Source organism: Thalassophryne amazonica, chromosome 21, assembly GCF_902500255.1.
Source record: "Thalassophryne amazonica chromosome 21, fThaAma1.1, whole genome shotgun sequence".
Lineage (NCBI taxonomy): Eukaryota > Metazoa > Chordata > Actinopteri > Batrachoidiformes > Batrachoididae > Thalassophryne > Thalassophryne amazonica.
The window spans coordinates 8,483,961-8,499,762 of NC_047123.1; the positions used below are offsets into that span (position 1 = coordinate 8,483,961).

General features: G+C 38.8%; 1 protein-coding gene across 1 annotated transcript; it reads left to right on the plus strand.

The window, feature by feature from the left end:
- Nucleotides 1–1,079: 1,079 nt before the first annotated feature.
- pbk (PDZ binding kinase) lies at nucleotides 1,080–15,445 on the plus strand. The gene is made up of 7 exons (XM_034162543.1): nucleotides 1,080–1,162; nucleotides 3,388–3,555; nucleotides 6,432–6,571; nucleotides 8,031–8,200; nucleotides 11,635–11,761; nucleotides 12,629–12,811; nucleotides 14,841–15,445. Exons 2-7 carry the CDS (start codon nucleotides 3,389–3,391, stop codon nucleotides 15,065–15,067), a joined length of 1,014 nt encoding a protein of 337 aa, XP_034018434.1. The 5' UTR covers nucleotides 1,080–1,162; nucleotide 3,388; the 3' UTR covers nucleotides 15,068–15,445.
- The last annotated feature ends 357 nt before the right edge of the window (nucleotides 15,446–15,802 follow it).

A 15,802-nucleotide genomic window follows, 5' to 3' on the forward strand; every position in this document is an offset into this window, starting at 1 on the left:
AAAAGAGGCCAGAGACCAGGTGGGGTGGCTGGGCAAAGCAGCCCTGCAAACATTCAATTTAGGACACAGTCACACCTTTGTCCCAACACCAGACAGGGTCCAAAACCTTACAGACAGAGCAGATGGCCCACCCAGGATGGCCCACGTGAGTGCGAGCCTTCAGAACCCCATGCTCCGTAACGCCCACGAGGTGGAGGTCCCCATACTGGAACCAGCAAGGAGGACCCAACTGCAGCCCCATGAGAGACAAACCATGCCACCCAGAGGGGACCCCAACAGCTTTATGGCACATCACTCCACCCACCACCCCAACCAACCCCAAGCCAACATATAAATGAAATAAAACAAAGATATAAATGACAGTGCTCAGTAAGTTATGAGATGGGGTATAAGAAACATCAGGCCAAGGAATTGCAGAATTCTACAAAATGTTTTACATAAATTTGAAAGACTTTTGGAGAGTTGCCAAATTATTTTAAATGAGTCAAAAAAGAAATAACGTAAAAATCTCACTTTATAAATATATAAATTTTTTTCAGGAGAAATTGGACTCATTTTCAGAGCCAAAGAAAATAAAATATTGCTATAAAGATGAGACTTTAGGAGTTTTTATTTTATTTATTTATTTTGGAACAGCAATAAAGCCTATTTCACAAAAAACTACGTTTTTGTTTGTTTGTTGTTGTTTTGTTTTTGTAAGATGCATAAAAGATTCAGTTCAGCTTCCCAGAATGTATGTCACAGAAGAATGGATACAGCGTTAATTAGGGCTGAATAAAATCATTGTAAATCATAGACTATGTTACAAATACACTTTTAATGTAATATTATGTGTAATACCCACAATTATTGCAGGATTTTGCCCCATTCTTTAACGCGACTGCCCCCACGTGGAGCAAAGCTGTGCGACAACTTTTTATTGCGTTTAAAAATAATTTAAAATTAATGTTAGTTTAAAATAAAAATGGGAGGGGTCCTTCCCGACATTGCAAGTTGTGGTTTAGTTTTAATAAACGTGGAAGTTCATATGCTGTTGCGGGTTTTTTGTCGCACACAAAGTTTAATTTGGTCCTTTGCGGCTTCCATATGTAGTCTGGATTTTTTTTTTTTTTTAATGTTTCGGCGCGGTTTGTTTTTGTGTCGTCTGTTAAACTAAACGCAGGTAAAGTTTTGAAACAAAACCTTTTTCTTTGTGTCAGTGTATTATGTTTGGTGCTGCTTACCAAATGAATTTCCATCAGAGCTAAGCAAAATCTGCCCTGAAATTAATTTTATGCGTGTTTGGGGTTCGCTCGCTAATGTTTTGCTTCATTGTCCAAGTCGCCGTAATTCTGCAGTTTATTTATATTATAACCGAGAGCAAATTTGGATACACTGCGGACATTTAGGACGAGCTGGCTTAATATGTTGTGCAAACACTAGCTGTGTAAATGCTAACGTTTCGTTCATAACGCTTGTGACGGTGAAACGAAGCAGTGAAGCGCTTGTTTTCGCCAAAGCTTCATTAATTGGAACGTCATTAAACGCTTTTTTTATTGCAAACACAAAAGTACTTCATTTTTACTTTTTTAGAGAAACGACCAAAAATAATTCAAACTGCTAAACTGTTTCCTCTCTTTTTATTGATGAATATAGGCAAAAAAAGAAACAACCTTGAGGTAAATTCAAGTGTTGAATAAACTCATTTAAATAAATCATTAAGGATGTTCGAAAACCAATTTGTGTATGAAGAAGAATAGAGAAAGAAGGTGGTACATGTTTAAATGAGTAACAAATGTCAGGCTTTTTTCAGATCATAGCCACTGCTTGTCCTATGGAGGCTTCTTGTGCAGTTACATCAACAAAAGCTTCATTAGTTATGTAATGTTTAAAAATGCAGAGCATGATTTCTGTAATATTAAAAGCTGGAGGGTACATGGAACAGTTTGTGTGGATGTGTCGGTGAGCTATATCATGTCATTAGTGACTAGAAAATGTATATTTAATTTGCATGATGAGACCTTGTTGCATGACATTTGTGCTATAAAAGGAAGAGCTTGAGAAACAGGGAAATGGTGCTGTATGAGGGATTTGCCTAACTAATCTTTATTTAGGAATCAGGGAGATTATCATTTTGAGATGAGTTCCTTTACCTTTAACAATATTCACAAACTAGAAGATGTTGATGTGCACCAAAATTGAACTGCAGATGTGATGATGCAAGTACAGAATTTTTCTGTTGATTTGCACCTTTTTCATTCAAACAAAACTGTCACACGAGGTCCACCAACTCAAAGCCTCATTTGTGTTTGGTCACATGATAATCTGATGGACAATACAAGTCTCAAAATTAGATTTGTGGACACACCCGCTCTGCTCAACACAAGTCATGGTGCTTCAACAGTCGCAACTGTATCATAGAATGGAAAAAAAACAATGGCATTGTCAGCTTGTGCCACTATGGAACTGCATATGTAGGAACTATAGGAATATGCTTCAGCCATGTGTGCCAGCCTCCATTGCCTTCACTGAGTGGTTAATTTAAGAAAACTTGTAACATACCCAAGGTACTTGGGTTGTAAATTAATCTCACAACTCCCTCAAACAACCTGAGCTTCACGCATGTTTACATAAAACAAAACCCAGATCATATATTCACAAGAGTTTTCGGCACAATATACAAAGAGTTTTATGTTGCAATGTTAATGCTGTTGTCCCGTGTGCAGCGGTTAACATTGCAGCCTCAACATCTCGCAGAGCGGCGAACGCTCCGAATTTTGCGAGATTTGAAACCTCAATAGGGCGAATGAGTTCAGAGGGCACTGACCTTGACCTCCTGTCACACTCCAGTACCAATTTGGCGTAAGTTAATAAAAATAAGACATAATGAACATCTTTCCTCTGTGCTACTTTACAGTGAGCGGTTGTTGATGAAAACAGATAAAGGTGCTTTAAAGAGTTTCTCAGCCACTGGGGCTTATGAGTCCTACAATTGTTCAGTCATTTATTGTGGTAGTTTTTGTGAACAGCACACTGTAGGCAGATTTGCATTGCATCCATTTTCTTCATTGAATGATTTAAATGAACTCCAAGAATATTAGCAAGAAGAAAGGTTCTTTTGTTCATCCTCTAACTAGGGTGCAGATTTGCCATATTGTTTGCTATTCTTGATGGATTAAGTTTAAATCGAAAGGAAGCATCACCTTTATCTGGTGACTTGTTAATGAAAATTTAAAATGTGACACCTGGAAAGAAATGCTAAACCGCTTGGACTGTAATAAAGGTGACAGACCAACAATTTGTGACTAAATTTACAACAAAAAAAAAAATCTGTCAGTATCCAATATACAAGTATTATGACTAACGCTTTTCTCTCTCTCTCTATCCTTTCTGTAACTGCCAACAAAGGATGGAGCGCTCCTCCACAGATAGTGATGAATGTGCCTTTAAGACCCCTAAATCCACCAGGGTGAGGAGGTCTGGAAACATTGGAGGCACTCCGATCACCATCCCAGCATCACCTTTCATGAAGAAGTTGGCTGTGGTACTGGATGTGAACGTTTACCTCATGGACAGGTTTGCCATTTTCTGTGTTTTTAAAATAGCATTTAATTGTTTCTCCCATCATCATATCTCTGTACATTGATCTGGGGCTGTGGTCACGCCCATTTTCTTAAAGTGTGATTTTTATGAAAGGTTAGTCTTAATGAGACTGTAAGCTGTCCGATATGGTGGCAACTTTTACACTTTGCCATTAAAGGAAATCTTTGTAAGATGCTTGACTTGTTCAATTTGGCTTTTTAGAGCCTAACTTGGTCCTTTTACATTACATTACACACAGATTTCAAAAAGCAATGTGGATTTCTCAACAACGTCATCAGTCTCACCACATACAGATACACTTCAGGTGGCTGAGTTCAGGAGAGCCGCGATCTTAGTCTTTCGTTTTGCACAACATTTTCATAATTAAGCAAACCCGAACACTGTCTCCTCACTCATCTTTTTGAGTGCGGCAAACAAGCTACCCATTCCAGAAAGTTCACAACATCATCTGCAAAGATAGTTCAGTGAACTTTTCTCACCAAATGGTGCCCTAGTGGCTAGACTCTGTAAAAGCTGTCAAACATCATAGTCTGAGCCAGACCACGTCCCTGATGAACACCAGAACCTACTGAGAAAAAGCCAGAGACTCTGCTCAGTGGCGCTGCAGCTATTGATTATTTTAGTAATTGAGTATTCTATCGATTATTCTGGCGATTAATCGAGTAATCGGATAAAAAGTACTTTTGCGTTTTTAAACAACATCAATAGTCCAGGGCTCTCCCTAAGCAGTGGCACAATGTTGCTGTGCCATCACACAGATTGTCAAATTTAGTGTATCCCTTTCTGTTTTCCTGGGTAATTTTTTTTTTTCTTTCATGTCAGATCAGGATAAAATGTAAAGAAAATTACATTGCTGCTCTAGTTTTTTAATAATGGATTCAATCTAAAAACAATGAAATTATTTGAACTAAGTGACTAAATGGACTTGCTCAAGAAACATTATTATGCTCAAAATGTTTTTAGAAGTTGTTGGATGTTTTATTTACTTCAGTAATCTTTCTAAGTATACCTGTAGAGACTAATATTTTAGTTACAAATAACTGAAATAATTTCAGTTAATTTTCTCTCAAAAATTCTTGAAAGGGTAGTTGTAAAACAGCTAACTGATCATCTGCAGAGGAATGGTCTATTTGAAGAGTTTCAGTCAGGTTTTAGAATTCATCATAGTACAGAAACAGCATTAGTGAAGGTTACAAATAATCTTCTTATGGCCTCGGACAGTGGACTCATCTCTGTGCTTGTTCTGTTAGACCTCAGTGCTGCTTTTGATACTGTTGACCATAAAATTTTATTACAGAGATTAGAGCATGCCATAGGTATTAAAGGCACTGCGCTGCGGTGGTTTGAATCATATTTGTCTAATAGATTACAATTTGTTCATGTAAATGGGGAATCTTCTTCACAGACTAAAGTTAATTATGGAGTTCCACAAGGTTCTGTGCTAGGACCAATTTTATTCACTTTATATGCTTCCCTTAGGCAGTATTATTAGACGGTATTGCTTAAATTTTCATTGTTACGCAGATGATACCCAGCTTTATCTATCCATGAAGCCAGAGGGCACACCACCAATTAGCTAAACTGCAGGATTGTCTTACAGACATAAAGACATGGATGACCTCTAATTTCCTGCTTTTAAACTCAGATAAAACTGAAGTTATTGTACTTGGCCCCACAAATCTTAGAACATGGTGTCTAACCAGATCCTTACTCTGGATGGCATTACCCTGACCTCTAGTAATACTGTGAGAAATCTTGGAGTCATTTTTGATCAGGATATGTCATTCAAAGCGCATATTAAACAATATGTAGGACTGCTTTTTTGCATTTACGCAATATCTCTAAAATCAGAAAGGTCTTGTCTCAGAGTGATGCTGAAAATCTAATTCATGCATTTATTTCCTCTAGGCTGGACTATTGTAATTCATTATTATCAGGTTGTCCTAAAAGTTCCCTAAAAAGCCTTCAGTTAATTCAAAATGCTGCAGCTAGAGTACTGACGGGGACTAGAAGGAGAGAGCATATCTCACCCATATTGGCCTCTCTTCCTTGGCTTCCTGTTAATTCTAGAATAGAATTTAAAATTCTTCTTCTTACTTATAAGGTTTTGAATAATCAGGTCCCATCTTATCTTAGGGACCTCGTAGTACCATATCACCCCAATAGAGCGCTTCGCTCTCAGACTGCAGGCTTACTTGTAGTTCCTAGGGTTTGTAAGAGTAGAATGGGAGGCAGAGCCTTCAGCTTTCAGGCTCCTCTCCTGTGGAACCAGCTCCCAATTCAGATCAGGGAGACAGACACCCTCTCTACTTTTAAGATTAGGCTTAAAACTTTCCTTTTTGCTAAAGCTTATAGTTAGGGCTGGATCAGGTGACCCTGAACCATCCCTTAGTTATGCTGCTATAGACGTAGACTGCTGGGGGGTTCCCATGATGCACTAATTCTTTCTGTTTTTGCTCTGTATGCACCACTCTGCATTTAATCATTAGTGATCGATCTCTGCTCCCCTCCACAGCATGTCTTTTTCCTGGTTCTCTCCCTCAGCCCCAACCAGTCCCAGCAGAAGACTGCCCCTCCCTGAGCCTGGTTCTGCTGAGGTTTCTTCCTGTTAAAAGGGAGTTTTTCCTTCCCACTGTAGCCAAGTGCTTGCTCACAGGGGGTCGTTTTGACCGTTGGGGTTTTACATAATTATTGTATGGCCTTGCCTTACAATATAAAGCGCCTTGGGGCAACTGTTTGTTGTGATTTGGCGCTATATAAAAAAATTGATTGATTGATTGATTGAAATACTGTTTTTTGTTTTGTTTTGTCTTTTCCTTTTTAATGTGACTGTTATAAACTAATCGTAGAGTGGGAAAGCTGAACGCTTCGCCCTGGGCTGTGAAGAAGATCAACAGCAAATGTGCAGCCAAGCAGGTGGCGGTTTATCAGAAACGCCTTCATGAGGAGGCAAAGATCCTGAAAGGAATCAAACATCCAAATATTGTTGGTAAGTACAAGACAACAGTCTCACTCCCTGGTCGCTGAAATATTCATTGTCATTATGTTGTCTGTGTGTGTAAACTGTTGAGCATCAGCTGAAGGATTAATTTAAATTGTGTTTTGAAATGGTGACGTTTTTCACGTTATAAGAGTCCGAATTAATAGTATTAATGGTTATTTTCGAGTTTTGAAAGCTACAAATTAAAACAGACTGTGAGACGGGGGGTCACATCTGTTTTGACCCCCTCAGAACTATAAATACACCTATTTTCACTATATATAATGATCACTTTTCAAAATAAAAAAAGTTGTAAGTTTTTATAGGTCCTGAGTTGAATTATTTAGAACAAATTTTGAGTCACAACTTGTTTTTTAGCCCCATCAGAACTAAAAATACACCAATTTCCCACATATTGACAAATTTTTGTAAAATTGGAGTCATTTTGTAGGTTTTTATGTCTACTGAGTTGAACGGCCATACTTTGAGTAAATTTCAGACCCCCTCAGTTTGTTCATTTTGGGGGGCGGAGGCTCACTCCAATACTCCTCCACATCTAAACTGACTATACACCTGTCTCTATTAGTTGACCAAGTTCACGTTAGATCGTTAGATTACAGTCGCTTTGTGAAGTTAAATGTACTTTATGAAGTTAAGTGTTATCTATTCATCATTGTCCAGAGCGTCCTCCCTTACAGTGTTTTCTCAGTCTCCACTCTGGCGTTTGCAGAGAGGAGAATGATGCAGAACATTCTTTGAGCAGTTGGATTGTTCAGAGTGACCAGCTTTGCAGTCACACTTGCCAATATGAAATTGGTCAATATAAAGTGGCAATGGGCGTCTTTTTAGTTCTGAGGGGGTAGAATGGAAGGAAAGGAGGGGTCAGAAAATTTGAAGCCCAAATTTTTGGAACTGTCCAGTCCCTACTGAAGGTAAAAAGACCAACTTTAGCACAAAAATCCTACAGACTGACATATCATAACCCGCTGTGCTGGAGTCCAGCAGCTGGAGACAACCAGAGGGACGCAGATGTTTGACCTGGCTGTGGCAGATACATGTCCAGGATCTGGGACAGTTTCCTATTGGATGCAGTGACATGATCCCAGACCTGACCTCTCCCGTCTCTGTTTTCAAAGTCCACAAGTAATTGGACAAAGTACAAAGTAAATGTTGAATCCCACTCATGCTAACCTGTTTTATGTCGTTGGGCGAGACCCAGCCGAGGAACAACTTGCTTTTGACTGGCGTCTTATCCAGAGGGAATCATAGACTGTCATCCGCTTGACGCTACGTAATCTGGAGATGAGCAGCGGCACCAACAGGCCTCAAGGCCAACACACGACTAACTACTACTTCTCTTGGATCCACACACAGATCATCACTAAAATTTACTTCCAGGATTTACACACACAATGATGTTCTGTTCTTGTGTTTAATTTCATCTCTCTCATTTCATAACCTAAAAAAGGATTTCGGGCCTTCACGTTGGCCAAAGACGGATCCAAGTGTCTGGCTATGGAGTACGGCGGCGAGCAGTCTCTCAATGACCTGATCGAGAAGAGGAGGATGGCTGGGCTGAAAGCGTTTCCTGCTGCTGTCATAGAAAAGGTGGCGCTGCACGTAGCTCGAGGCCTGCAGGTACAGTGGATCATGAAGACCTGCATAAAGTAGCTCTTCATCCTCATGATGTGCTCGTTCCACTTACTGAGTTAGAAGATAATAACGTTTCATTTTCACAGTATTCCTCACTTTTTGGATGGTCATGGTATTAGAATAATAATTAGCTTTTTGAGCAAAAGTTTAACCTGGACTGGTTTCATTTTCATGTCTGCTGCTTTAAAGTTAAAATCTGGATAAAAACATAAAGAATCAAAGATTTGACTCCTCACATATTTGGGGGGGATTTTGACTAAACTTGGTACAATTCCTTGTTATAGGTACAAGACTGACACATTTTGGCAGAGTTATGGCTCCTTGCTGAACAAACCTAGACACTGTCAGTTTCATAAGTTGGTGTCTGCATTCTGAAATCAGCTGTCACATATATTGAAATGTTATCAGAATGTAGAAAGCACTTGTACCAAAGCAACATTTGCCAGCAGGGCATATTCTGTTAATTTTCATTGTTGATTTTTGATCAGTTATTTAGTGTCGGAAGCTCGCTCATGGTACAGGGAATCCCAAACAGGAAGTGCCAAATTTCAAATCCACAGGAAATGTTCAAATGTCAAACACTTCCTGAATTGACAGATGAGATCCCATGGAATCTCACGGGAACTCAGTGGAAAGCTCACACTCAAACAGAAAGTGCCAAATTCTCAGTCACAGTGAAACAGGAAATGTCAAATGTTGAACACTTCCTGGCATGGGTGGAGCGAGAGCAGAGGCCGGGGTTTCACTGGACTCCCCTGAAATCTGATTGGACACAGATGATTGACATGTCACGGCACCACACGTCTGGTCGAAAGAGCTGCAGCTTGAAATCAGTGAGTCACATTGACTGCTAGGGTCCTCCTTAAATTCGGGTTGCCTTATATACACGTTTAAGCTAACAGACAGCAGCTGGTTCATGCTCTGTTGGCTTATTAGTGCAGCAGACAGCTGAAACCATCCTTCAGATGGTGATACAAGCATCAAATTCAGCACAAATACAGCTGGAGCAAAATTAATGGAGCAGCTTTAACGTTTGACCCCTGTACAAACTGAAACTGACCTTTGTCACATTCTTGCTGCTTTTACCTCATAACTCCATAACATTCAGTCACAGATTGTCCAAACTATACCTTTTTGGAATCTTTATTATCAAGCAAATAATGTGGTGTAGTTTTCTATGTGATTGGAGCATCTTTTAATTTTGACCCCTGTGTAATTCTTCAATTGACCCCTACCTGGCTGCCTATTGAAAATTCAAGTGGCCAATCAGTTTTTTCAAAAGAGTTAATGTCTATGGATTATTTGTGCCAAATTTGATGTTTTTATCACCATTTGCAGGATTCCACTCTAAATATTCTCTTATCTCATATATAGTGCAGCAGATGTAAGATGCTGCTCATCACTGTTTCTCAGTTGCCCTCAAAAGTATTGGAACACTTGGTATATCACACATTTGAATTCGTTTATTCCATTTCAAATATATTTTTGTTTCTAAAATTATCTTCCTTAACTCAAACTGAAAGCAAATCTCTACCACTTGATATAAATTAAAAATATGAAATCCAGCTTCCTGATGAAGTGGTGTAGAGGATTTTCTTATAAAGAAGACCTGAAAGTTCAGCTACAATTTGACAGAAAGTACATTTATGATGAAAGCCTAGATCTGATGTTTTGGTGAAAGAAACTTTTGTATTTCTTCATAATTGATGTAAATAAAGTCCAAGACATAGTCAGTGACTTGGAAATGTTCATGTTTCCATCCCCTGACTTGTCTAAAGAAAACTGGCAATAAAACTGATTATTATTTACAGGTTTTATCAAGTTTTAGAGATTTGCTTTCAGTTTGAGTTTGAGGAAGATAATTTTAGAAATTTTTATTCTTTTTATTATTATTTTTATTTTTTTTTTTTTTGTATTTCATGTATTTAAAATGGCGTATTAAAATGTGTGAAATTCCAAGTGTTCCAATATTTTGGAGTGCAAAATGAGTGTGGTATTATTAATGTTTTGTTTAAGAATGTTTAATTTTTACTGTTGCTGCACTTTGTGTCAAATCATAGTCATATCGTATATCATATTGATATGAAAATTCAGTAAGGTATATCTTCTATTATACATTCCAAATATAAGGTAGAACTCTACTAGTGTTTACTAAGGTACACCTAAATATTTTAAAGAAAAAAAAAGAGAGAGAGTAGAGCCACTTAGGTGCCTGGTCTTGAGAACCAGGGATGGTAGGTTGAAAAGCTTTTTTATCCCATGGGACCTCTCCCTACCCACCTAAGCAGCTCAAGAATATGGACAGCATGTATATAAGTGACATTTATATGACAATATCGAGATATGATGATTGCAAAAAGAACTAGCTGAAAACTTTGAATATTAATTTACATCTACACTTCGCGGAGTCTAAAACACCACTCTGCTTCACGTCGTGGTGTTTTGGACTCCACGTCATGCATTCAAACAGTATAATGCACGGCTTCGAGTTGTTAAATCCTTACATAAATTTTTCATACTGTCAAATAATTTGTTCAGGTCAAAGTGACAATATGCATTTTTATGCATTTCAAACCATACTGTTCTTCATGTTGTTCATTATCTCTGCTAATGAAGTTGGGTGGAAGTTATGTTTTCACAAATTTGTTTGTCTGTTTGTAAACAGTCTGGAACCCACAATTTTTCATATATTATGACATTTTTACAGAGGATTCATATCCTGATAGGGGATAAAAATGGGAAAATCCCTATCTTTTAACACTGAATGAATTTTTAAAAATTCATAACTCTGTCAAAAAAGTTGAATTTCTTTCATATTTGACAGCATTCTGTAGGATGGTATCCTTTATAGACTGACAAAGTTTGATCCAGATCTGATCCGGATTACAGATTTTGTGGACATTTGAATTTAATGTTGAAAAGCCCATTTGGTGTACATTTTGCATTATATCTCAATCAAAAGTGCCTCAGTCACTCTCATTGTTCTGTTATCGATTCACTTGCACCACAAAAATTGGATGGATGTTCCAATTTTTTGTCTTTGTCTTCTAGTTATCAGTCGGAATCCAAGTGCCACAAAGCAATGACAAATTGTACATAGCAGGGATACAATGTTCTGTGAAAATTACCTGAAAAAGAATTCAGAAATCAAAAACGTTTTGGGGGAAAAACCTGACAACACCACAAAAAAAAAAAAAAAAAAAAAACTTTGATTCAGGTGCACAAACTGAATACATCCTCCTGACATCTGGTCACATCTAATTTATCTAATGAAAAGCCATGTCTAACAGGACTTTGACCTTGAAAATTTTTTCCATGGTAAAATTTCGTTGGCAGAGATTTGTGCTCTATGAGCGCGGTGCTCTTGTTAGAGCTTGTTGGCCGTGACTGAGGAACGCTTCGCTTGTTGCTCTCTGCAGTACCTTCACAACGAAAAGCTGCTTCATGGTGACATGAAGTCTTGTAACGTGGTCATCAAGGGCGACTTTGACACCGTGAAGATTTGTGATGTGGGCGTGTCTCTGCAGCTGGATGAGAACATGAGAGGTACATGACTGACTTAAGGGACGTGCACACTGAAAAGTTGGTACTGCTCGGCTCCTCGGCAGAGCAGGTCAGTGGAGGTTACAGTCTGCGACCTGCTGTCAATCTCGTCTGTTCAGTACACACAACCACCATCAGGGGGCAGACTGCTGATATGACAGTTGTCTAGAAGAATCATTCCACAGCAAAAAAAAAAGCCAGTTTCAGAAAATGTTCCTGGCTCACCTTCTCAGATTCCACTGAAAAAATTCACAAGTGCTCCCACAAAAAAAATTCATGAAGAAATCTCAAATATTAGGCTCCATGTGGCTCTGCTGCTGTATCGACGTATTGTTGAAGGGCACAAATCAGGCAAATAAAACCAGTCTCACAATGATGGAAGAAAAAGAGAAGAATGATTTTAATGGCGAGTTTGAATCACCTCCAAAATCTCCTAAATGTTTCTTTGACATTGTGTCTTTTCCAGCAAAATTTCATTGTGAACTAGTTACTTCACTTTTAGTGCCAACAGATACAGAGAAACACCGGCGTTCATGTTCTTCTGCTTACTTTCAGTTCTTAAACATGTATCAACAGCTGTGTGGACACAGACTACAGATTTGGCAGCAACACTCAGTGACTGTTTACCAGAGCTGATTTACTTTGTTTCTCTGTCCAAGTACAAACAGACACTGTGGCTTCTCGTGCGTACGTGTGTTTGTGGAGTTTTTACAGTTGGTGTTTGATTAAATTTGCAGTTTTAAAGAGGTCTGAGGGGTGTTTGCTCTTGACAGAGAATTAAATTTTGGCAGTGCTGTTGTGGAAACAAAGTCCAAGTGAATAGTCAATATTGTCGTTCAGTGTTTCTTGAGTTTCCTTGTCCCCTGACAGTGTCGGACCCTGAAGCAGAGTACGTCGGCACAGAGCCGTGGAATCCAAAGGAGGCTCTGGAGGGAGGAGAGATCACAGACAAGGCTGACATCTTTGCCTACGGTCTGACTCTGTGGGAGATGATGACCCTGACCATGCCTCACCTCCAGATGCTGGAGGACAACGATGATGTGGGTGATGAAGGTAAGGGGCTAAATGTACAGTAGTGTTCAGAATAATAGTAGTGCTATGTGACTAAAAAGATTAATCCAGGTTTTGAGTATATTTCTTATTGTTACATGGGAAACAAGGTACCAGTAGATGCAGTAGATTCTCACAAAACCAACAAGACCAAGCATTCATGATATGCACACTCTTAAGGCTATGAAATTGGGCTATTAGTAAAAAAAAAAAAAGTAGAAAAGGGGGTGTTCACAATAATAGTAGTGTGGCATTCAGTCAGTGAGTTTGTCAATTTTGTGGAACAAACAGGTGTGAATCAGGTGTCCCCTATTTAAGGATGAAGCCAGCACCTGTTGAACATGCTTTTCTCTTTGAAAGCCTGAGGAAAATGGGACGTTCAAGACGTTGTTCAGAAGAACAGCGTAGTTTGATTAAAAAGTTTATTGGAGAGGGGAAAACTTATACGCAGGTGCAAAAAATTATAAGCTGTTCATCTACAATGATCTCCAATGCTTTAAAATGGACAAAAAACCAGAGACGTGTGGAAGAAAACGGAAAACAACCATAAAAATGGATAGAAGAATAACCAGAATGGCAAAGGCTCACCCATTGATCAGCTCCAGCGATGATCAGACAGTCTTGAGTTACCTGTAAGTGCTGTGAGAGTTAGAAGACGCCTGTGTGAAGCTAATTTATTTGCAAGAATCCCCCACAAAGTCCCTCTGTTAAATAAAAGATGTGCAGAAGAGGTTACAATTTGCCAAAGAACACATCAACTGGCCTAAAGAGAAATGGAGGAATATTTTGTGGACTGATGAGAGTAAAATTGTTCTTTTTGGGTCCAAGAGCCGCAGACAATTTGTGAGACGACCCCCAAACTCTGAATTCAAGCCACAGTTCACAGTGAAGCATGGTGGTGCAAGCATCATGATATGGGCATGTTTCTCCTACTATGGTGTTGGGTCTATATATCGCATACCGGGTATCATGGATCAGTTTGGATATGTCAAAATACTTGAAGAGGTCATGTTGCCTTATGCTGAAGAGGACATGCCCTTGAAATGGGTGTTTCAACAAGACAATGACCCCAAGCACACTAGTAAACCAGCAAAATATTGGTTCCAAACCAACAAAATTAATGCCTTGCAGATGTGAAATCATGAAAAACTCTGGTTATACAACTAAATACTAGTTTAGTGATTCACAGGATTGCTAAAAAAAAGCAATTGAACATAATAGTTTTGAGTTTGTAGCATCAACAGCAGATGCTACTATTATTGTGAACACCCCCTTTTCTACTTTTTTTTTTTACTAATAACCCAATTTCATAGCCTTAAGAGTGTGCATATCATGAATGCTTGGTCTTGTTGGATTTGTGAGAATCTACTGAATCTACTGGTACCTTGTTTCCCATGTAACAATAAGAAATAGACTCAAAACCTGGATTAATCTTCTTAGTCACATAGCACTACTATTATTCTGAACACTACTGCAGGTTGTCTCCATTGCCATCTCAACAAAAAGAAATTTGAGATGTCTAAACCAGCAAAAATAAAAACGAACAAGTCAACAACAGTGACTTGTCAATGAGCACTTATAATAAAATAATTATGAAGATTGAATAAATAAATCAGGCTTTCCTATAACGGTCTTTTTTTATGACAAAGGTTATCTGTAGACATTAAAGGTTGTTTAAGATCCTCCATGGTGACGCTGCTTGTGATTGATGCGCTGCCCTTTGCCGCATTGATGCTTTAGTCTCAAAAAATATCCTTGCAGCCTTAAAATATTTGAGGGCGGAGTCTGTCTCTACTCAGTAGAAAGGCTCAACTGGAGCCGTTTATCCACTAAAGCATTCATTGTTCCTTGTGATGCTTCACTTATCGTTGGATGGACGTCACCTCGTCTGAACATCTCATTTAGAATGCAGCTCTCTGATTATGTTTGGGTCTCTGGCAATTATTTTTTTCTTAATTATAAGAGACAGAATCCAACAAATGTGTTCAGTCTGCACATGCTCAATTCTCTCATTTTAATGTTTGTGTTTCAGAGGATTCGATGGAGAGCTTTGATGAAGACAGTTACTACGAGAGCCTGGGGACAAGGCCAGCACTGGACACCGAGCCTCTGGGAGCCTCCTACCAGAGAATGGTGGAGCTCTTCTACGTCTGCACTGAAGAAGATCCCAAAAAGCGACCCTCTGCCGCAGAAATCGTCCACGCTTTGGAGAGCAACTCAAGTGTTTGGGAAGAAATCACAGGAGGTGATAGATATTGACTGATCATCACATGCAGCACTTTGTGGACACACGACTTGATTTTTTTTTTATGATTTCCATGTAATTAAAATCAGATGTAAACTAACAAGAATCTCCACAGCAGTTTGACTAATAACAAAAACTATAAAACTTGAATTCAGTGTGCATAAAGTAATTTAAGCAAAAAAGACCTGAATCAAGCTGTGGCTGAACCTTAACAGAACCTCAGAGAACACTGGTGTAGGATGAACCCCAGGATAAGTCTAAGTCCCGTCTGCTCAGATACATAGTTTCATTATTGTACCAAACAAGACCTGATTTCAGGCTGCAGCAGTCAAACCAGAATGAAACTTTGCACCTGCTGATAATCTCTGCCAAGCAGATTAGCAGGATATCTACAAAAAAAAAGAAGTCACAGCTTTGTTTGATTTTGCTACTCAGATCTTTTTATTTGTGCACTGATGGAGCTCCCCCACTCCCAGTTAAACAGACTTAGTGTTTTTGGCACTTTTTATTCTAAAGTCCTCGTGCATGAGTTATGTGTGAGTCTCAGGTTTATATATATATATATATATATATATATATAAAAACAAATAAACTCCACATGCTGGCTCCAAATTAAAATGTACGCAATTTAAGAATCATTATTCGGGGGGGGGGGGGGGGGGGGGGAGAGAGACGTTGTGCCATTTTTAAGTGTGAGTACCGACTGTTTCAGTGCGACATGTTCCTTCAAAAGACAATTCCTGTTGTGT